Consider the following 22,542-nt stretch of genomic DNA (forward strand, 5'->3'; position numbering starts at 1 on the left):
GTATCTCCATTTCTCCAACTAGAGGTTGGGCCACGGGTCAAACAGAAAATACGCGCTGCGTTAATCGCGCGTTAAAAAAATTTGTGCCGTTAATATGATTTTGCGTTAACGCGCTAACTTTGACAGCCCTAATATATATATAGGTGTGTATATATATATATATATATATATATATATATATATATATATATATATATATATATAAATATATAAATATATATATAAATATATATATAAATAAATAAAATGTATTTATATAGGGCTTGGTATGTGCACATACTCATATGAGACGCGAGCACACACACAAACTCGCGCACATACTTAATGAGACGCGAGCACACACAAACTCTCCGCGCACATACTCATATGAGACGCGAGCACACACGCACACAATCACAATATACCCTAAAGATGTGGAAAAGTCGATCAAAAGTGTGGCTACATTTCTCCAGGCTCGATGCCAACAGCGCGCGATACAGTATTTGCGGTAAAATAATTGCTGCAAAGACCGGTACCACGACAGATATGATGAAGCCCTTGACAGTGCACGGAGTAAACATAAGAGCAGAAAGTTGCTCCGTCTTCGACTGGTAAATGAAGAGATGCCTTGTTGATCACTCTGACAGTGTTTATATTGCAATAATAACCTACTGAATGTACACTGCCGTTCAAAAATGTGTTGGTTAGTCAGAATGTTTTTCAGTAAGGATGCATTAAAGTGATCAAAAATTACCTTAAAACATGTGTAATGTTACAAAAGATTTGTGTTACAAATAAATGCTGTTCTTTTGAAATTTTTATTCATCAAAGAATCATGAAAAAATGTATCATAGTTTCCAAAATATTAAGCAGCAAACTGTTTTCATATTTCTGAAGGATCATGTGACACTGAAGTAATGATTTTGAAAATTCAGCTTTGACATCACAGGAATAAATTACATTTTGAAATATATTCAAATAAGATTTTAAATTGTAATACTATTTCACAATGTTACAATTTTTACTGTATTTTTGATCAAACAAATTCAGCTTTGGTGAGCATGAGCTCTTTATAAAAAAATTGTTCCTTTGTGCACTGGCTAAGGAGCATAAGTCAAACTGAAAAAATAAAACCAAAGTTTTTCTGAGGTAATGTGTTATGTAATCTTGTTAAAATGGATTTCATAAAATTGGTATCGAAAAAAGTATCGTTCAGGAACCGGTATCGAAATCAAGGTATCGGTATCGAAATTTTTTGAACGATACCCAGCCATATATATATATATATATATATTAGGGCTGGTCCGAATACCATGTTTTGAGCTTCGAAGCTTCGGTAGTAATGAACATCGAATATTCGAAGCTTCGGAGAGAGGGGGCTGAACATATTCTTCTCTCTAATAAAGACAGTATTCCCTATGTGTCGGTATGTCCGTTTGCATTTTGATTATTTCGAGAACAGTTTATCCAATCGACTTCACAGGGAGTGCAGTGTCGCATTTGGTGCAATATAGATGGACATGCGAGACGCGACACATTCAGAATTAATAAACTTTTAATAAACTACAGAACAGCGCGAGCGTGAAGCGGCGCGCCTCACGCGGACAGGGCTTATTATGCTCCGATAACGGACACTGCACTAGTGATATAAAACGCACGCACACAGGTCTGTTAAATTAAGCAATACTTTTAAGGTAGTCTAATATTTTTCTGACTAACAAATTACTGACACAGTAGATTTAAATAAAGAAAAACGAAATTTAAATAAAGAAAAACGAAATTTAAATAAAGAATTAAATTTTGTATTTAAAACGAAATTTAAAATAAAGGAAAAAACGAAATTTAAATAAAGAAAAAACAAAATTTAAATAAAGAAAAACGAAATTTAAATAAAGAAAAAACTAAATAAATTTTTATTAACAAAATAGATTGATAATAACGGGTAAAAAGGCTAATACATTTTGTTTCTATTATTCTATTTTCCACAATGTCAAAGCAACGCAGCTTAACCCAAAACACAAGCTCAGGCATGCACTTCGGTCCATACAAACTCCACTGTTCTGCGCTCTAGCGAGAGAAAACTCCCGTTGCTGGAACACTGGGGTCGGTTCTATTTCTAGCATGCACGTTTTCCGCGTGGCTCGAGCCGCGCCTGAGACGCGTGTCTCACGCAGGCAGTGTGCAAACTCCAACCTGTTAACATGGGAGCCGAAATAAAAACGGACACGCCACGCAGCTGAGACGCTCACTCCACGCAGCCAGTGTGTCGCCGGCCTTATTCAAGCGCGAATGAGAACCGTTTCGCGGGGGATCCCAGGTATGCAAAAAAAAAAAAAAAAAATTCTAATGTCAAATTTTCAAATCGAATACAAACCCACCGAACGAATATTCGGGTCCAGCCCTAATATATATATATATATATATATATATATATATATATATATATATATATATATATATATATATACATATATACATGCATGCATACATGCATACAAACAAACAATATGGGGGGGCCAAACAGGAAATAATTCTATGTAAATCCGAATATATAGTTAAAACTCTGAATATATAGTTGTAAATCCTGAATATATAAATGTAACCCTGAATATATAGTTATAACTCTGAATATATAAATGTAAATTCTGAATATATAGTTATAACTCTGAATATATAAATGTAAATCTGAATATATAAATGTAAATCCCGAATATAATATATAGTTATAACTCTGAATATATAAATGTAAATCCTGAATATATAGTTATAACTCTGAATATATAAATGTAAATCTGAATATATAAATGTAAATCCCGAATATATAGTTAAAACTCTGAATATATAAATGTAATCCTGAATATATAGTTATAACTCTGAATATATAAATGTAAATCCTGAATATATAGTTATAACTCTGAATATATAAATGTAAATCCTGAATATATAGTTATAACTCTGAATATATAAATGTAAATCCTGAATATATAGTTATAACTCTGAATATATCAATGTAAATCCTGAATATATGTAGTTATAACTCTGAATATATCAATGCAAATCTGAATATATAAATGTAAATCCTGAATATATAGTTATAACTCAGTATGTGAGCTGCTCCGCTCAATATTCCGCTCTATGCCAATGCGCTCCACTCAATCGCTCACGGCCCAAGCCCTCAAATCCCGCTCCGACATGAAATCTCAGTGTAACGTAGGCTACTGTACTATAGCCTTTGTTGATTATTTTTAAGGCATTGTTGGGGGCATTTACCATTTTGCATAGGTGGCCTCAGCACATTGTTTGTGTGATAATAGGCCATTCTTTAAACTTTATTAGTTTCAGAAAGATTCTCGCGGATACAGAGACAGTTGAAACAAAGGCAGATCTTTATTTTACAAAAGCACAAGGTTTTGGTGTTATTGTGAATGTACACAAATAAAAGTAGACCATTTGTAGTTGTCTTACACACTAATCTGTATGGCTAAAAATTGACGGAGTTTCTTCCGCTGTCATTAAAGAAAAATCCATCAGAACGCGCTGGCGCGTTCGTTGTACAGGGTTAGAGAAAAGCTTATTTAGTTTCATATTTATGTTTAAATAATATTCTGGGCTGCTTTTCCCGAAAACCTTATTTACGCTATCACTTAAGTTATAACTCAGGCTTTACCTTAACGTTAATAAGTGTTTCCCGAAACGTTCTTAGTTAAGAATACCTTCTGTAAGTAATTTGTTCGTATCTGGAGCACTCTTAGATATACCTTATCACTATTGACAGTTCATTACGATAGTGGCCACCACTGTTTCTTTACATCTCAGTCTATGCGAATATAATTCTGCTAATTGAAGTGTTTTCATGCAAAGAACATTGTCATTACACTGATGTGATTTTATGTTGTTATTAATTATATTATCCAAAATTTTATCAACTGGCAAACCGTTAGGCAGTAGATTAGCTATAGGAGTATGTTTAACCTCTTAAACTCTGAGACCATTTTGAGGGATTTCCGTCTGGATTTGGCCTACCCAAATTGAAAAGCTTCCCATACCCACATACAGTGGTCTAAATACACAATTTTGGTGTCATTTTAAAGGAAACCCTTTGAAGTTTCATAAACCACTGCTAATAGTGATAAACATGCAAGCAGGGCAGGCGCGCGGCGTGCCTATAGGCGAACTAGGCAGCCGCCTAGGGCGGCAAGAATAAAAGATTTTTCCACCCATTTAATTTATTTAATTATTATTTTTAAAAAAAAATTTTTTTTTTTTTTTTTTTGGACATTCGTTTGAATTATTGCACTTCCATCATCAAGTTATCACTCCATTAGTTATTCTACATCTAAATGAACTACATCCCGCCCCACATCGCCATCGGTCTACATGAAAAACTCCCTGATGTGCATCCAAAAATATCAAGAAAAAAAAATCTGTACATGATTACAAAAGACGATACTTTTACTGCTGGTGATGGCTAATGATTTTAAAGACCGACACGCGCTTCTGAAAGGTAGGCTTATGCATGTGTAGCCTATGTGAGAGAAAGTTAGGTGGCTCACCTTATTGTGTGCGTAATATTTATTTATCCCAGCAAACATTTGGACATTTAATGACCGTTGACTTCCCTCCGACACGTCCTGTCATGGTTGAAAAATAGTTCCAAAATGGAAGTTGACTGGACGTAGGCTACGTTGAGCATATCTGAATGCATTTTTTGGAAATGTAATGTTACATTTTTTTTCCCCGATTTATGCCGTCCTACAGCGGCTATTTTTTGCTAGAGACACAACGTTGCCATCGGACCAATGTTTGCTGGGATGCCATATTGATATTAATAATATTTATAACCGCTAAGAAGAGCTGTGCGAGCGCAGAGACTACCACTGATTTGCCGCTTTCCGTGTGTCATTCATTAAAAATGAACTAGAGACTTGTGCTTTCAGCACATTTGAATAAGAAACAATATCAAGTCTATAAAACACGAAGCACAAGAAACATCTATCTGTGAGAACACTCTTTTAAACAGCATACACACTGGGACATTTGACTGCACATCACAGTTTTGACATTTTTGATCCTTGCAATCATAATGCAATGGACTATGGCCTACATTAAACCTTTAAATAAAGGGGTTATTGAGCTGTTTACACTGTTATATACAATACAAGAGCCTGCACAGCGACAGGAAATAAAAATGAACGCAAAAAAACCTGCCTACTTTAAGATGCACAATGTGTCAGAAGACATGGGGGACAGAAATTATTTTAACCACTTCATTAAGTTTTGTTGAAGACCTTTCTTTAAAGTGAATTTCGTTTTGTATAAACTGTATCTTAATTTTAATCAATGTTTTATCAATCATTTGCCTGGATTTAATAAATAAGCAAATATAACAGACAATAGCATGAATGCGCCGGCGCTGCGTGAACAACGGCTTAAATGAACAACTACTAGAAAAAGACTTTAGTTGGGCGCAGCCCTATAGCTACTTATTTCAGATAGGCCTGTTCGAACCAGCATGTCACAATGGGCATTCTGGGTTGAGCGCGCAGCGCTGAGTGGAATGAGCTTCAGAAATGAACGGAATCTTCAGAAAGGCGCTCTCACTCTGGAGGAAATATTACTGCTGTTTCTGCGCACACCGCAACAATATGACCTCATGTTTGTTTTAAAAACATAATTCAACATATAAATATTACTTTTTTAAATGTTTTTATTACAAATAAATGACTAAATGCTAAAAATGAATAAATGTAAATGAACAAAAAATTGCATTGCATTTGCAATCCTGTGAAAGCAGAACCATATGCTCAACGTAGCCTACTTCCAGTCAAGTTTCATTTTGGAACAATTTTTCAACCATGACAGGACGTGTCGGAGGGACGTCAACGGTCATTAAATGTCCAAATGTTTGCTGGGATATATAAATATTATGCACACAATAAGGTGAGCCACCTAACTTTCTCTCACATAGGCTTTAAAATCATTAGCCATCACCAGCAGTAAAAGTATCGTCTTTTGTATTCATGTACGGGTTTATTTTTTTTTATGATATTTTTGGATGCACATCAGGGAGTTTTTCATGTAGACCGATGGCGATGTGGGGCGGGATGGGGTTGCTGTGGTAGGCTACTAGAATGAAGGAAAGTTAATTTAGATGTAGAATAACTAATTGAGTGATAACTTGATGATAGAAGTGCAATAATTCAAACGAATGTCCAAAAAAAATAAAATGTATAATAATTAAATAGGGGGAAAAATCTTTTATTCTTGCCGCCCTAGGCGGCTGCCTAGTTTGCCTATAGGCACGCCGCGCGCCGGCCCTGCTTGCATGTTTATCACTATTAGCAGTGGTTTCTAGGTTCAAAGGGTTTCCATTAAAATGACACCAAAATTGTGTATTTAGACCACTGTATATGGGTATGGGAAGCTTTTCAATTTGGGTAGGCCAAATCCAGATGGAAATCCCTCAAAATGGTTTAAGAGGTTAAACATACTCCTATAGCTGATCTACTGCCTAACGGTTTGCCAGTTGATAAAACTTTGGATAATATAATTAATAACAACATAAAATCACATCAGTGTAATGACAATGTTCTTTGCATGAAAACACTTCAATTAGCAGAATTATATTCGTATAGACTGAGATGTAAAGAAACAGTGGTGGCCACTATCGTAATGAATAGTGATAAGGTATAGCTAAGAGTGCTCCAGACCAACCATACGAACGAATGACTTACAGAAGGTATTCTTAACTAAGAACGTTTCCGGAAACACTTATTAACGTTAAGGTAAAGCCTGAGTTATAACTTAAGAATGATAGCGTAAATAAGGTTTTCGGGAAAAGCAGCCCAGAATATTATTTAAACATAAAAATGAAACTAAATAAGCTTTTCTCTAACCCTGTACAACGAACGCGCCATCATCAGACCAGAGAATCTTATTTATCACCATCTTGGAGTCCTTCAGGTGTGCTTTCATGTGTCTTGCACTGAGGAGAGGCTTCCGTCGGGCCACTCTGCCATAAAGCCAGACTGGTGGATGGCTGCAGTGATGGTTGACTTACCACAACTTTCTCCCATCTCCCGACTGCATCTCTGGAGCTCAGCCACAGTGATCTTTGGGTTCTTCTTTACCTCTCTCACCAAGACTCTTCTCCCCCGATAGCACAGTCTGGCCGGACGGCCAGCTCTAGGAAGGGTTCTGGTCGTCCCAAACGTCTTCCATTTAAGGATTATGGAGGCCACTGTGCTCTTAGGAACCTTAAGTGCAGCAGAAATTTTTTTGTAACCTCGGCCAGATCTGTGCCTTGACACAATTCTGTCTCTGAGCTCTTCAGGCAGTTCCTTTGACCTCATGATTCTCATTTGCTCTGACATGCACTGTGAGCTGTAAGGTCTTACATAGACAGGTGTGTGGCTTTCCTAATCAAGTCCAATCAGTATAATCAAACACAGCTGGACTCAAATGAAGGTGTAGAACCATCTCAAGAATGATCAGAAGAAATAGACAGCACCTGAGTTAAATATATGAGTGTCACAGCAAAGGGTCTGAATACTTACGATCATGTGATATTTCAGTTTTTCTTTTTTAATAAATGTGCAAAAATGTCAACAATTCTGTGTTTTTCTGTCAATATGGGGTGCTGTGTGTGCAATAATGAGGGAAAAAAAATGAACTTAAATGATTTTAGCAAATGGTTGCAATATAACAAAGAGTGAAAAATTTAAGGGGGTCTGAATACTTTCCGTACCCACTGTATATGCATATACATATGTATATGTGTGTATAATGAATTTCAGGAGGCAAATATTGGAAAATAGTTAATAAATTTGTTTTAATAAATACTAATATAATATTTTTTTGAAAACAAGTTTGTATGGAAATGGTATATAGAACTAAAGAAACTACTCAACTAAAAAAGAGAAACTACTTTCCGAACAAAAACAACAATCTGAACAAATCCGAATAAAAAAATGTTTGAAATAAATGCTATACAAAAGTTTTATTTTTATTCTGCTAATTTTATTCTGTTTTGACCACACAGTGACATTTTTACTTTGCATGTCTCCCTTACACAAAATATACTATATAAATAGAGATATATACTATATAAATAATATGCATTGTGCAACAATCAAGGTATCCGTCAGTGAAGATAATGGGAAGTTGGTGTTTCATGTGTTTAGGAATCTATTGGGTTGTTTTTTTGTCCTTGATTTCACACTCCTGTACCATCTCCCAGACGGCAGCATGTTAAATATCAGTAAATATGTATTATCACAATTACAGTATCAAGGGAAATAATTGGCAATTATTACTTTTGTCATAATCGTGCAGCTCTAGGTTCTAGCATTCATCTTTAGTGGTTGTGGTCACAATCTGCTATTGTTGAGTGGTAAACAGCTGAATATTATTATTTTGTGTATTTGTGTTCTTTTGTCTTTCAAAAGTCTTTTGTCTTTCTTCTGTCTTTCAAGAAAGACAGTTGTACGAGCTCAGAACGACTAAGGGGTGATTAAAGGATGACTGATTTATTTTAATGTTAGGCTGAACTGTTCCTCTAACCAGTACTGATGTGATGTTTGTTGCAGGTCAGTCTCTGAGAGTGCGTATTAGTCTCTCTCAGCTGTACGGCAGCAGTGTGGCCGCTAGTCTGATCTGTCAAGCTGTGTGCCAGACTGCCATGACCCGAACTCTCCTCTGCAGAGATCTGCTTATCCTGCTGCAACTCTACCTGCGGATTGGAGACAATGTGAGTACACACTTAGCATGTATCGTCGGCGCACTGAAGCGTTTTTTTTTTTATTTAGTTCAAAGTTACTATCAGATTTAATGTTATACCTTGACAAACTATACATCATTAAAAAGATTTAAGACTCAAGTTTCAGTATTTGACCACTATTGTATTCTGAGAAAGTTATAGTGACAGTTATGTCTTAATTTGTGTCGAGTTATGAAATGAAAAAATGCGTAGATACCTTTAATATGAATTATGAGCGTCAGCTGGTCCATTCAGAAAAAAAACTCCATGCTGTTGTCATGACAGTGCTTCACAAAACAACGTCCCTCAGAGCTTTTAGCTAAAAAATTTGCAGACTTGGAGAAATATTGATATATTCTCATAGATTCACATCATATTTCTATAGACAGGAATAATATTTATTGAATTTATACCCAAATGCGTCGATGTAATCATGAGCGCTTCTTACTGAGATGTGCTGTGTTTTCAAGTCATACCAATAGCCTGAGGGCGCTATATGCACAATAATACTCCATATATGGAACATGAAGAAGAGCCATAATCATGTGACATGTCACTAATAGCAGCTACACACAAAGCTAACAGATATCGCTGTAATATGCAGATACAGACGGTTTGCAATGCCAGGTATTTTTATAATAATAGATTATATTTATAATGTAATGCTAATCGATATAGACTTTATCATCGTGCATAATACTATAAATAATATATTTTCTGTCTGATTTTTTTTTTTATCTGAAGCCAAATTAGATCACAGAAGATTATTTAAAACACTTGACTTGCGTTATAAAGTAAGTTTGGAGCACAAACATGGTTTTAATCTCATAAATGGTTGTGTATTGATGGTGTGCTAAGCTAACATGCTAGCTAGCCCAGGTGCACCTGCCACCTAGAAGTTATTCTTTTATGATTTTTTTTTCTAAATGGGTATGCTTACTGAAATGTTTTAGTGCATTTGATACAGTTTTAAGTGAGAACTTTGATAAAATAAATTAGGGATTGAAACCCTATGAATAGCCTGTGAATAGCCAGTCGTTAGTAACTATAATGCAGACAAAAGATATGCATATTTAGAGCCATAACCAGGCTGGAGAGGTGTGAATGTGTGCATGGGGAGACTGAGACTGAATGGGGCTCGTTTGCACCACAAAACAATAGAGACAATAGACTGAATAGATGACTTAGACATCAGTAGCATTTTTTGAGTCTAATCAAAATAAAGTAATTTGACATGATCTTGAAAAACATTTAACTAAATACAGAGTTTTAGACTTATCGTTTTCAGATTTTAAATATAACATGGTCACACATGTGGCTTTAGCTGCAGTGCATTTCTAGATTGCTACAGTGCCAACTTCAATTTTATTTTCATGAAGATGTTTCATAAAAATACATTTCGAATAACTTTACAAAACTTTGAAGCTATTTAAAAAAAAAAAATTTCATTATGACAATAATTAATTCTACATTTACAATAAACTACCAGGTGTCAGCTTTCAAATGAGATCATACTTGTGCTTTTAGTGCAAAGGGTTCATGAACTGTATCTGTTTCAGTTTGGGTATGTCATTTCTGGGGATTTTTCAAAAGTGGGGTTGCAGCTTAACAGGTTAAAATACATTCAATCGACGTCTCCGAACGTCTACAGTCAATGTTTAGTCTGGGTCTCGTCTACAATCGACGTCCCCTAACGTCTACAGTCAACGTTTAGTCTATCTGGGTCTCGTCTACAATCGACGTCTCCGAACGTCTACAGTCTACGTTTAGTAGATCTGGGTCTAGTCTACAATCGACGTCCCCTAACGTCTACAGTCAACGTTTAGTCTATCTGGGTCTCGTCTACAATCGACCTTCCCTAACGTCTACAGTCAACGTTTAGTATATCTGGGTCTAGTCTACAATCAACGTCCCCTAACGTCTACAGTCAACGTTTAGTCTGTCTGGGTCTCGTCTACAATCGACGTCCTCTAACGTCTACAGTCAACGTTTAGTAGATCTGGGTCTCGTCTACAATCGATGTCCCCTATCTCTCACTCTCACCTTCCCCTAACTAACTTATTCCTCTAACTAACTTGCTCCCCTATCTAACTTGCTGCACAGCAATAATAACCAGACAGACTTCAGCAAATGCTCTAATCACGGCCGGGAGAGTTTCCCGAGCAGTTCTCAGAGAATCTCCCCCAAGAAGAAGCACGGCTGGAGGATCTCAGACAAATTTCACAGAGAATCCCACCAGTAAACACGCATACCGTAAATCCTCTAATATAGGCCCGGGCCTTTATTTTACTCAAGCGCATCGCAGCCCAGGCCTTTATTGGAAGGAGGCCAGAATTAGAGACAGGCCTTTATTTCTATTTGAGCAAAACGGACTACCAGTAGAATGAATAAAAATGAGATTTTGTGTCTATTTGAACCTATAAAATACTAGGTTCATTTATTGAAAACGTACAGTTACCATATAACATTATGGTATGCATACAGAACATTAACAACAAATAACGGTAATTCAGGCTAAATTCCAGTGTGGAAATATGGTAACAAAAACGTAGCAAACATACCGGTAGTGCATTGTAAACACTTAACCATACACGGTGATAATTAGGCTATAACTAATCTATAATTAGAATCTATAATTAGATTCATAACAAAAGGCAACTTACTGGTTTAGACACCGCTCCAAAGTTTAACCATCCGCAGATTGTTCAATTATAGTCCTAATCCTCTGTTGTTGTGTGTCCTGTCTTGTTTGGTTTGAAGTAAAAAAAAAAAAAAAATCCTCCAATTCTGTTTAATCCTTCTCCTCCTCAGTTTCCTCCTCCTCTTCATCTCTCCCTGTAATCTCCTCATCACTCGCGCCAGCCTCTACAACAAGTTCATTATTGTACAGTTCCTCTTCGTCATCCTCATGTTCCGCTGCGCGTCTGTTCTCTTCCTCGCGCAGGTGGGCAGCAGTCAGGGCCTCTCGTCCAGCAGCGCAGGGCTGTAAAGAACGATACATTAATTTAGTTAGTCACAGTGGACAGGCTCACTCACGAATGGAATTCATCTAATGGTAGAGAGAGAGAGCGCGAAAGAGAGAGAGCGCGAAAGAGAGAGAGCGCGAAAGAGAGAGCGCGAAAGAGAGAGAGCGCGAAAGAGAGAGAGCGCGAAAGAGAGAGAGCGCGAAAGAGAGAGAGCGCGAAAGAGAGAGAGCGCGAAAGAGAGAGAGCGCGAAAGAGAGAGAGCGCGAAAGAGAGAGAGCGCGAAAGAGAGAGAGCGCGAAAGAGAGAGAGCGCGAAAGAGAGAGAGCGCGAAAGAGAGAGAGCGAGAGACTGATAGTGATAGACGTGAGTGCTAATTTCAACATACCTGTTCCTCTCGGAAGTACAGTATGAGGTCGTCCTCACTCCCGTCGGGTTTCACAGACTGCCCATACCTGTTCCTCTCGGAAGCACAGTATGAGGTCGTCCTCACTCCCGTCGGGTTTCACAGACTGCCCACACACTTTAACCCTCTGAGGTCTGAGCTGTTTTCTGGGCTCTGGAGGAAACAGAAACTATAGGGCTGCACGATTTTGGGAATAGATTTTAGATTTTTCTGGTTAAAATTTCTTTTTAAAATTCACAGAATACACACACACACACATGTTTCCAACAATATATAATGAACACCAGGTTTGTTGTGCCTTGTAGGCATAGGCTACGCAGTGCTGCATAAAATAATAATAACAATAAATTAAATCTTCCAAAAGATTTCAAGAACAACTACGCTAGAGAAAAATATATTGATTATCATATGTTACTTCAAATGTTTCCATTCGTTATGATGATATGAAATGAGATAATAGTAAAAACATAAAGCCTAATGTTTGGTGCATTTTTCCTTTCAAACGCAATCGCGCTCCAAAATATGATACATTCAAACGCACAGCGCGCTCCAAAATATGATACATTCAAACGCCATCGCGCTCCAAAATATTAAACATTATGGTTATACATATCTATGTTTGAGCAGATATCCACAAACAGTATTTAACAGTAAACACGGGTCTAAATAGTATAATATTCACCATATATCTAGCAACAGTTCAACTGCAATGTGAAGTTTATGCAACAATACCATAAACTAATAAGTAAGAATTTCTTACCTTACATCTTTCTTGTCTTCAAATCGCGTTCTTCTTCTTCTGAGGTAAATCCATGTAAGCTCACAGCGTGTCTTCCAAACTCGACGAAAAGCAGAGACTTGTGAAGTGTTTTGGTGTTTTGTGTTTGAGGTAACGAGGGCGTTCGCGTTCCATGTGGAGATTTGCATGTGAATCACTTTTGCGCGAGTGGGTGTGTCGAATTAAAAAGTAATTAGCAAGCGTTTGAGATACTGGACATCCTGTTGGTTTTATACAAATTACTTAAACAGAGAATATTTGTTTTCAATTTGAATCCGATCATTTAAAAGTACACACTTAAATGTGTATAAAGGTATATGGCTCATAAATGTGTGAGAAGTATTCGCTGAGTTTTGTTTCAGTTTATAGACGTGCTCAAGAAAAAAAAGTTCACCGCGACGGAGAGGCAGAACGCACACCCTGTTTATTTTCTTTATTTTACAAAAGCACAATGTTTTGATTTGATTGTAAGTGGACACATACAAAAGTAGAAATATCACAGATTATTTTTTTTATATTTCTTTTTTCTGTATAACCATAAATGACGGAGTAATTTAAGTTTATGTTGCTGCTATGTGAAAAAAATCCAGCAAAACGCGTCGGCGCGTTTCTCGACCTCAGAGGGTTAAAGGACTTGATGATCAGGTCCTTGTCCAGCTTGTGCCAAGCAGCGAGAACCCAGTCCACAAGCAGATGATGCTTTTAGGTTCCCTCCACTTGTGTATTGCTTGTCTGCGTCCCCAGCCATCCACTCATCATAAGAAGCATGTAGGCTCGCTTTGAAGGGCTGGTTCCACATGACATCGGGGGCTTGGACATACTTGGTGCAGCCTCCTGGGATCACCGCGGTTGTGATGTTGTAGTACCTCAATTCCTGTTTGGTAGAGGTGCTGATGTGACAGCGGTAGGCGTCCCACACCAGGAGGCGCGGGCGAAAACTGAATTTGCCTACCACTGATCTGAGCCATGCTGTGGTCAAGTCGTCATTCATCCAGCCGTTGGCAGATGTGGCGATGACTGCTCTTGAGATCTCTTCACGTATGGCCCCCCGGAAGACGACAAAAGTCTTGAGTTTAGTGCCATCAGCCTTGGCAGCAAGGACAACAGTGAGATGGCTTTTCTCGTGGCCTGTTGTTTTGAGCGCAACACTCTTCGTCCCTCTTACGTCAATGGTACTGGGAGACACCATATCAAACCAAACGGCTGTCTTATCCATTGCAATTATGTCCTTCTCTGAAATTAATTTCGAGACTACAGTCTTGCTCACGTAGTCGACGAATATGGAAGAAAAATAATGTCAAATGTTTTTGAAATAAAAAGCCTGTTGAATTGCACTACTTGGAAAAAAAAATAGGCATTACATTAACCATGCTTGCATTTTAATGCATTGTATTTTTAGGGCTTGCATTTTTATGGGCTGAAATTCAACATGGTTGAGTATTTAAGCTGTGAATATTTCATTTTAAAAACATTTCAAACACATTTTCATTATTAAAAATTCAATAGTCCATATTCACCTTTCATATTTCACTTCCAAAATATTCAAACTGATTAAAAATACAACCTATAATATTCAACGGGCATTTTTCGGTCCATTTCATTTCGCTTTGCAAATTCGCTTCCACTAATTCGCTTCCACAAATTCAGTGGTTCAAATTCGACAGTAAATTCAACATTTGACATCCAGGAACTGCAGGAAAAACAGTAGATTGCCGAGCATACTCTCCATCTGCTGTTAGTCGACCTCACCAGCAGGGGGTGCAAAAGCGCGTGTTGTTGACGAAGACCAGCAACAGTTAGAACAAGCCATTCATTCATAAAATGAAAATTATTATCTGTGTCAGTGTATATATATGCGGAAAAGATGATAAAGACACAAAAGGTGTGTTTGTTTCATTCAATAACTTTCTCTACCATGAACGGGATTATAATCGGTTTCCCTCAATACCTCATACTCAAGGATTCCCCTTCCGTCTCGAGACAAAACGCTTAACGTAGCATTATGGACTAATACAGTGATATAAAAGACCAAACTCGCTCCTTTTTGGTAATGTAGGCTGTGGGCTACAGGCAAGCAGATGGACTCAGAATATGAACTTAACGCTCAAAGTTTCATGCTGAGCGTTTCGTGATATACTGGCACAAAATCAACACTTGATCAATTAATACTAACACCTCTTCTCTTCTCTTCTCTTCTCTTCTCTTCTCTTCTCTTCTCTTCTCTTCTCTTCTCTTCTCTTCTCTTCTCTTCTCTTCTCTTCTCTTCTCTTCTCTTCTCTTCTCTCTTCTCTTCAGTATAGTATAGTATAGTATAGTATAGTATAGTAGGCTGCCTACATGTATTGCATTAGTGAAATAAACCAATCAGAGCAAGGAATCCAAGATGGCGTAACTGTGCAGACGTGTTTTGTCTTTGTTCCTGTATGTAGTCCTTGTTTGTTTTTGCCTATGATTTCGTAAGCTGCGAGCTAAGCATTTGCTTGTCACCATTTTTTTTTCTGTTATTATGTTTTTTATATATATATATATATATATATATATATATTTTTTTTTTTTTCTCCTATGTGCAACGCATACTTTCGTTACTAACGCCGACTGACCGGCGTTAGTGAGCTAACAGTTAGCTAACCAGCTACAGCTAGCGGCTTCTATCTCTAGCCAGCCGGATTGCTCTCCCTCAGATTCGCCTCCCCAGAGCCTAGATCCGCCTGCTAATTCGCGCAGCACACCACCACCATCAGCCTGGCGGACTTAGGTTTTTCCACTGCTCATAATACAGCTGGACTTTTGACCGCTCCACTGGAACTGGACATTTGCTGCCGTGTATCATCGGATCATAACAGCCAGCCAGCTATCTGGAATGGACCCGACAAACGGCTAATGAACTAACGTTACGGCTAACAGCTTTGTTCCGGACTCGGCTCATAGCTTTTCCCCCTGCTGTCGTGGGCTAATTATCAACACAGCGACTGTCTAATAGTCTACTCTACGTGTGTACCGGACTTTTTTTGGATTCATTATACAGCCGGAGCATTCACAGCTAACGTTGCTTACCCCGGCTTGTTGACTAATCTGTGATAGCATATCAATGGCTGGAGGACAATAATAACGTATATCACGGTACTGTCTGCTGCCACTGGACATTTGCTGCCGTGTGTCGTCGGATCATCACAGCCAGCCGGCTATCTGGAACCGATCCGACGAACGGCTAATGAACTGCGGTTAGTAGCTTTGTTTCCGTATTCGGCTCATAGCTTTCCCCCTGCTGTCGTGGGCTGGTTGTCAACACAGCGGCTGTTTACTCTGTGTGTGTGCCGGACTTTCATTGGACTCATTATACAGCCGGAGCATGCACAGCTAACGTTGTTTTCCCCGGCTTGTTGTTTAAGCCGTGATAGTATATCATCGGCTGGAGGACAATAACAACATACATCACGGTACTGTTTTTGTCTGTTAAGCTAGGCTACAATACTGAATACTGATTACTGTCTTTGCTCAGTCCTAGCTATTACCTGTGACGTGCCTGCTTTGTTTACATCAAATTATGTCGTGTTTTCTGCTGTTTTTGTTTTCCTTCATCGCCCTACTTTCATGTAGTTTAGTTAATCCCCTTTGTTTCAATTATGCTAATTCTTCTACTTTATTGACTACAGAGCCAGGCACCTCTGGCATATTTTATCTGTATAGGGATGCAGTTTCTTTTTTTATTACTTTACACTTAGGTTTACCTAAGCTGAGCACTCATACGGTCATATCTTTAGCTTCTCACACTGCATTGCAGTTAGTGTATTATGATTTGATGTCTATTCCTTTGTATAATGCTATCCATCGCTCTAAACGCCCAGTCCTTAAGGCCATGTGCCATACTCTTATTTTTCTTCTCCTCTGTTCATCTGGAGACATAGAGCTCAACCCTGGCCCTGAAACCACTAGTGCCCTCCCCGAGCACCAGGCAATTTCTTTCACTGATTTCTGTGATCGTAAAAGCCTTGGGTTCATGCATATCAACATTAGAAGTCTACTTCCAAAGCTAGACTTACTTACAGCTCTTGCACATTCAGCTAACCCTGATATTTTAGCTGTATCTGAATCCTGGCTTAGGAAGTCTGTTAACACCACTGAAATAACAATCCCTAACTATAATATTTTTCGGCAAGATCGAGTTACGAAAGGTGGTGGAGTAGCAATATACTGCAGAGATAAGCTACAGAGCTCAGTTATTCTGTCCAGATCTGTACCCAAACAGTTTGAGCTTTTACTTGTAAAAATCCAGCTATCTCGAAATAAGGCTATTACTGTTGCTGCCTGTTACAGACCTCCCTCAGCCCCGTGCAGTGCCCTTGACTCTATATGTGAACTCATTGCCCCACACCTATCCTCTGAGTTTTTATTGCTTGGAGACTTAAACTGGGATATGCTCAACCCCCCAGTTATTTTACTTTCTAAGCTCGATGCACTTAACCTCACACAGATTATAAATGAACCAACCAGATTCAATCTTAAATCAGCGACGAAGGGAACCCTCATAGACGTTGCCCTGACTAACTTGCCTTGTAAATATACCTCTGCTGTTTATAACCAGGATCTCAGCGATCACTGCCTTATTGCCTGTGTCCGTAATGGGACCGGGGTCAAACGACCACCCCTTATCTCCGTCAAACGCTGTCTAAAACACTTCAGCGAACAGGCTTTTTTAAATGACCTGAACGCTATTTCCTGGTCAAATATTAATCTCATCCCGTCAGTGGAGGATGCTTGGCTGTACTTCAAAAGTGAGTTTCTCTTTGTCCTAAATACGCATGCCCCTTTTAAAAAGTTTCGAACGAAAGATAGATATAGTCCGTGGTTCACCACAGAACTGTCTTCCCTCAATCAACATAAAAACACTCTGTGGCGTACCGCGCTAGCCTCAAACAAGCCTCACGATATGCAACTTTTTAGAGAAGTCAGAAACCGATATACTCAGGTAGTTAGGGAAACAAAGGCCCACTTCTTTAAACAGAAGTTTTCTGCCTGCTACACCAACTCCAAAAAGTTTTGGGACACTGTTAAAACTCTGGAGAACAAAGTCATCTCCTCCCAACTTCCGACAGCTCTAAAATCAGACAATACTGTTACTACAGATAAGGTTAAGATATTAGAAAACTTTAATAAGCATTTCGCTGAAGCCGGCCACGCTTTTCATCTAAAAACTCGCCCTCAAGCTAGCTGCCCTACAGTCACAACACCTCCGTGCTCAGCCCCCTTTTCGTTTATCCATATCCAGACAGCCGATGTACTGAAAGAATTGCAGAAGCTGGACCCATATAAATCTGCTGGGCTGGATAATTTGGACCCATTTTTCTTAAAACTATCTGCAAATATTATTGCTGCTCCTATCAGTAGTCTATTTAATCTTTCTTTGTTATCTTCTGAAATCCCGAGAGATTGGAAATCTGCTGCAGTCATTCCCCTGTTTAAAGGGGGAGACACCCTTGACCCTAATTGCTACAGACCAATATCCATCCTACCCTGTCTTTCCAAAGTTTTTGAGAAACTTGTCAACAAGCAAATTGTTAGTCATCTGGAATCCCATCGCATTCTTTCTGCTATGCAGTCTGGTTTTCGTGCTGGTCATGGCTGCACTACGGCTACTCTAAAGGTTCTGAACGACATCATAGCCGCCATTGATAAAAAGCAATACTGTGCAGCCGTCTACATCGACCTGTCTAAGGCTTTTGATTCGGTCAATCACCGTGTCCTCATCAGCCGACTCAATAGCCTGGGCTTCTCCCATGATTGCCTCGCCTGGTTCTCCAACTATCTCTCCGATAGAGTCCAGCGTGTTAAATCAGAGGGCCTGTTGTCAGGACCCATGCCCGTCTCTATTGGGGTGCCACAGGGCTCGATTCTTGGGCCGACTCTATTCTCCCTCTACATCAACGATGTGGCTCTCGCTGCTGGTGATTCTCAGATCCATCTTTATGCAGACGATACCATCCTGTACACGTCAGGCCCTTCGTTAGATACTGTGCTCAAAAATCTTCAGGAGAGTTTCAATATCATTCAACATTCTTTCCAAAATCTTCAGTTATTATTAAACTCGGGTAAAACTAAGTGTATGCTTTTTAACCGTTCTCTTCCAACACCTGTTTGTCTACCTAACATCACTACGCTGGATGGGTTTGAGCTAGAATATGTTGATACATATAAATATCTAGGTGTTTTGTTAGACAGTTCTCTATCCTTCCAGCCGCATATTAACAAACTAAGGTCAAAAGTTAAATCTAGAATTGGCTTCCTTTTCCGCAATAGGGCCTCTTTTACTTATGCTGCCAAACTTGCTTTGGTGAAAATGACTATCATTCCAATGTTCGACTTTGGCGATGTCATCTATAGAATTGCTTCAAATGTTCTGCTGAAAAAACTGGACGTGACCTATCATAGTGTCATACGCTTTGTTACAAATGCTCCTTACAACACCCACCACTGCAAGCTCTATGCACTTGTTGGCTGGCCATCATTAACTACTCGGCGTTTAACTCATTGGTACCAACTTATCTACAAGTCTCTGCTTGGTAAAGTCCCACTGTATTTAAGCTGTTTAGTTAATATTGCTCTACCTACTCGCAGTCTACGATCTAGTAGGTATATCGCCTTAGTCATTCCGAAAGTCTGCACATCATTTGGCCGCCAATCCTTCCAGTTTGCAGCCGCCAATGACTGGAATGAATTACAAAAAACTTTAAAACTTGAAACACTCATATCACCAGTTGCCTTTAAATTACTCCTTTCTGAACATTTCACCGATTTATGTACCTGCTAATTGTTCTCAATCTTCTCTTTCTTATGTTATGTCCGCATTGCACAGTGGACTTTTTTCATCTGCACTACTGTCATACCTGTTGACGTTCTTGTATTATTATTATTATTATTGCTCTCTATTCCTTTAAATTCTTTTCCCCATAATATCGCAGTCTTATAATCCATGCACTTAAATGATTTATCGGTTAGATACACTTTAATAAGGTACACTATTTTATTTTTTTTTTTTTTTTTTTTTTTTTTTTATCTTAAAATACATTTGCTTGTGCCTTAATTATGTTGTTCAACAGAACTACATATACCTTATCCTTTTCTTGATTTTGTATTGCCCTATTGTGTTTCACTGTAATTTGTAAATTTGCACTCCTGTGTTTTGTGTATTTATTATGTAACTCTATGTTGTCTGGCACATTTTTCGCCTTATCTTGGCCAGGTCGCCGTTGCAAATGAGAATTTGTTCTCAATCGGCCTACCTGGTAAAATAAAGGTAGAAAATTAGCTTAAACTGGGAAGAGTCATAGCACTTGCATATAGTTGTCCTCCTATTGTTAGTTTAACTGTAAATCGCTTTGGATAAAAGCGTCTACTAAATGACTAAATGTAATAAATGTAAAATTGGCTTGACATTGGACATTCGCACATTTAGGGACCGTCTCCAAAGTTGCATACAACATTATACACGTTTCTAACTTCAATAGCAAACTTTAATTTATTTGAATCAAAAATCCAAAGGGTGCGCATTATGCCTGACACTACATGAACACTTTACAGTTGGTTTTATGACTGTAAGTCGTTCTATTCAAATGCTATTGAAGTTAGAAACGTGAATACCAATGTCTTATACACTTTAGAGACGGTCTCTAAATGTGCGAATGTCCAACGTCGTCAACTTTATGCCAGTCTATCACTGAGAAACGCTCAGCATTAAACTTTGCGCGTTATTCGGAGTCCATCTGGAGCTGGACTTGCGTTTGGTTTTTAATATCACTGTATTAGTTATATTAGCTACGTTAAGCATTTCGTATGTCCAGCAGGGGAATCCTTAAGTATTGAGGGAAACCCTATAGCCTACATTGCCACAATATAAAGTTAAGGCAACTAAACAACCAAGAGAAATATATATCAACCTCAAAAATGTAACATTGGATCTGTATATCCGAATCGGGGATAATCTTGTTCACGGTAGAGAAAGATGCATGTAGGCTACACAGGAAAAGTAACCGTGAAGACACTGAATTTAACATAAAACCGCCTTCATAATAATCACAAATACACTTACATTGCTGTAAATTAGTTTTATGAATGAATGGCTTGTTCTAACTGTTGCTGGTCTTCGTCAACAACACACGCTTTTGCACCCCCTGCTGGTGAGGTCGACTAACAGCAGATGGAGAGTATGCTCGGCAATCTACTGCTTTTCCTGCAGTTCCTGGATGTCAATGTTGAATTTACTGTCGAATTTGAACCACTGAATTTGTGGAAGCGAATTTGCAAAGCGAAATAAAATGGACCGAAAAATGCCTGTTGAATATTATAGGTTGTATTTTTAAACAGTTTGAATATTTTGGAAGTGAAATATGAAAGGTGAATATGGATTATTGAATTTTTAATAATGAAAATGTGTTTGAAATGTTTTTAATTGAAATACTCACAGCTTAAATATTCAACCATGTTGAATTTCAGCCCATAAAAATGCAAGCCCTAAAAATACAATGCATTAAAATGCAAGCATGGTTAATGTAAGGCCTATTTTTTTTCAAGTAGTGCAATTCAACAGGCTTTTTATTTCAAAAACATTTGACATTATTTTTCTTCCATAGACGAATGAGACAAGTTTCTCTGTGAGGAGATCTGGGTCCTTCTGAGCCATTGTGGTGCGACGTCGCAATGCGAAGCCATTTCGGTTTAAAAACTTTTGTAGCCAACCTCTGCTAGCCAGAAATCGCGCACCTCTATCACTCACTGTAGGGTAGATTTCCAGAGCCTTGTTTCGGATCATTTTCCTCGACACTCGGTTATGATTGTCCCTCATTGAATGGATCCACTCAGAGAGTTTTGTGTCCAACTCCTCGCTAACCTTTTTTCTCCCTCCTCCTGGCAGTCTTGCTCTCTTTTTGTTTGCTGCGGCTAGATCCATTTTCTGCTTTTTCCAGTATCTTATTCTTTTCGGGTCAATGTTAAAATGTTTAGCAGCTTGCTCCCCAGAGTGCTCTGCAGCATATTCCAGCACGTTGTCTTTGAACTTGATGTCAAATTTTCATCTCCTCTTTGGCTCCGCAGCTGCCATGGTAAACAACGGTGACTGAAGTCTCACGTGCGAGTCAAAAGCGAAGTGATTGACATGACCAGGCTACCGTAGCTATGGCTTGGATTCGTGATCAAACATTGCCCCCCTGTGTTATTTGCATGTATGACAAGCATAATGTTGTGGCCTGCCCAGAAAAACGTTGGTTCTAATAATAGCCCCGGCCAATGTTAGAGACCCGGCCGCTAATGGAATACAGGCCAATATTAGAGGATTTACGGTACAACAGTTTTTATAGAAAAGGAGCATGGTGAAAATGGCATGATGCATTACATAATTTCCTACAATTATTGCTACATTACATTACTACATTACTACTATAATTACTACAATTTGATTGGTTCTATTGGTAAAGACAAGCCCCCACCTTTTTACCCTCTGTTACTGGCATAAGCAAAAATATCATTGTAAAAGGTTAAGAGCTCAGTTGATTACTCAGTATATCATGACATAATACAGACAGTATATTTTTGATTTTGTCATGGTCAACACTTGAGAATTGTCCATAACACAAATAGACAAAGAACAGAACGTCTTAGTACATTGTGT

The 22,542-nt window shown here is 38.4% G+C and overlaps 1 protein-coding gene and 1 long non-coding RNA gene across 3 annotated transcripts in view; one reads left to right on the forward strand and one right to left on the reverse strand.

The window, feature by feature from the left end:
* The window catches only part of nup160 (nucleoporin 160), a 129,873-nt gene that overhangs the window by 60,127 nt on the left and 47,204 nt on the right, over positions 1–22,542 (forward strand). For both annotated transcript variants that reach the window (XM_082160408.1, XM_082160409.1), the window contains exon 16: positions 8,568–8,728. In XM_082160408.1, coding sequence (XP_082016534.1) covers positions 8,568–8,728 — 161 coding nt within the window. The remainder of the gene's footprint in view (positions 1–8,567; positions 8,729–22,542) is intronic.
* On the reverse strand, positions 10,400–12,229 carry LOC309491137. The gene is made up of 2 exons (XR_014202929.1): positions 12,156–12,229; positions 10,400–12,088 (listed from the first exon to the last, which is right to left on the reverse strand). It is a non-coding gene; the product is annotated as an uncharacterized lncRNA (long non-coding RNA).

The sequence above is a fragment of the Leuciscus leuciscus genome, assembly GCF_965113295.1.
Source record: "Leuciscus leuciscus genome assembly, chromosome: 25".
NCBI lineage: Eukaryota > Metazoa > Chordata > Actinopteri > Cypriniformes > Leuciscidae > Leuciscus > Leuciscus leuciscus.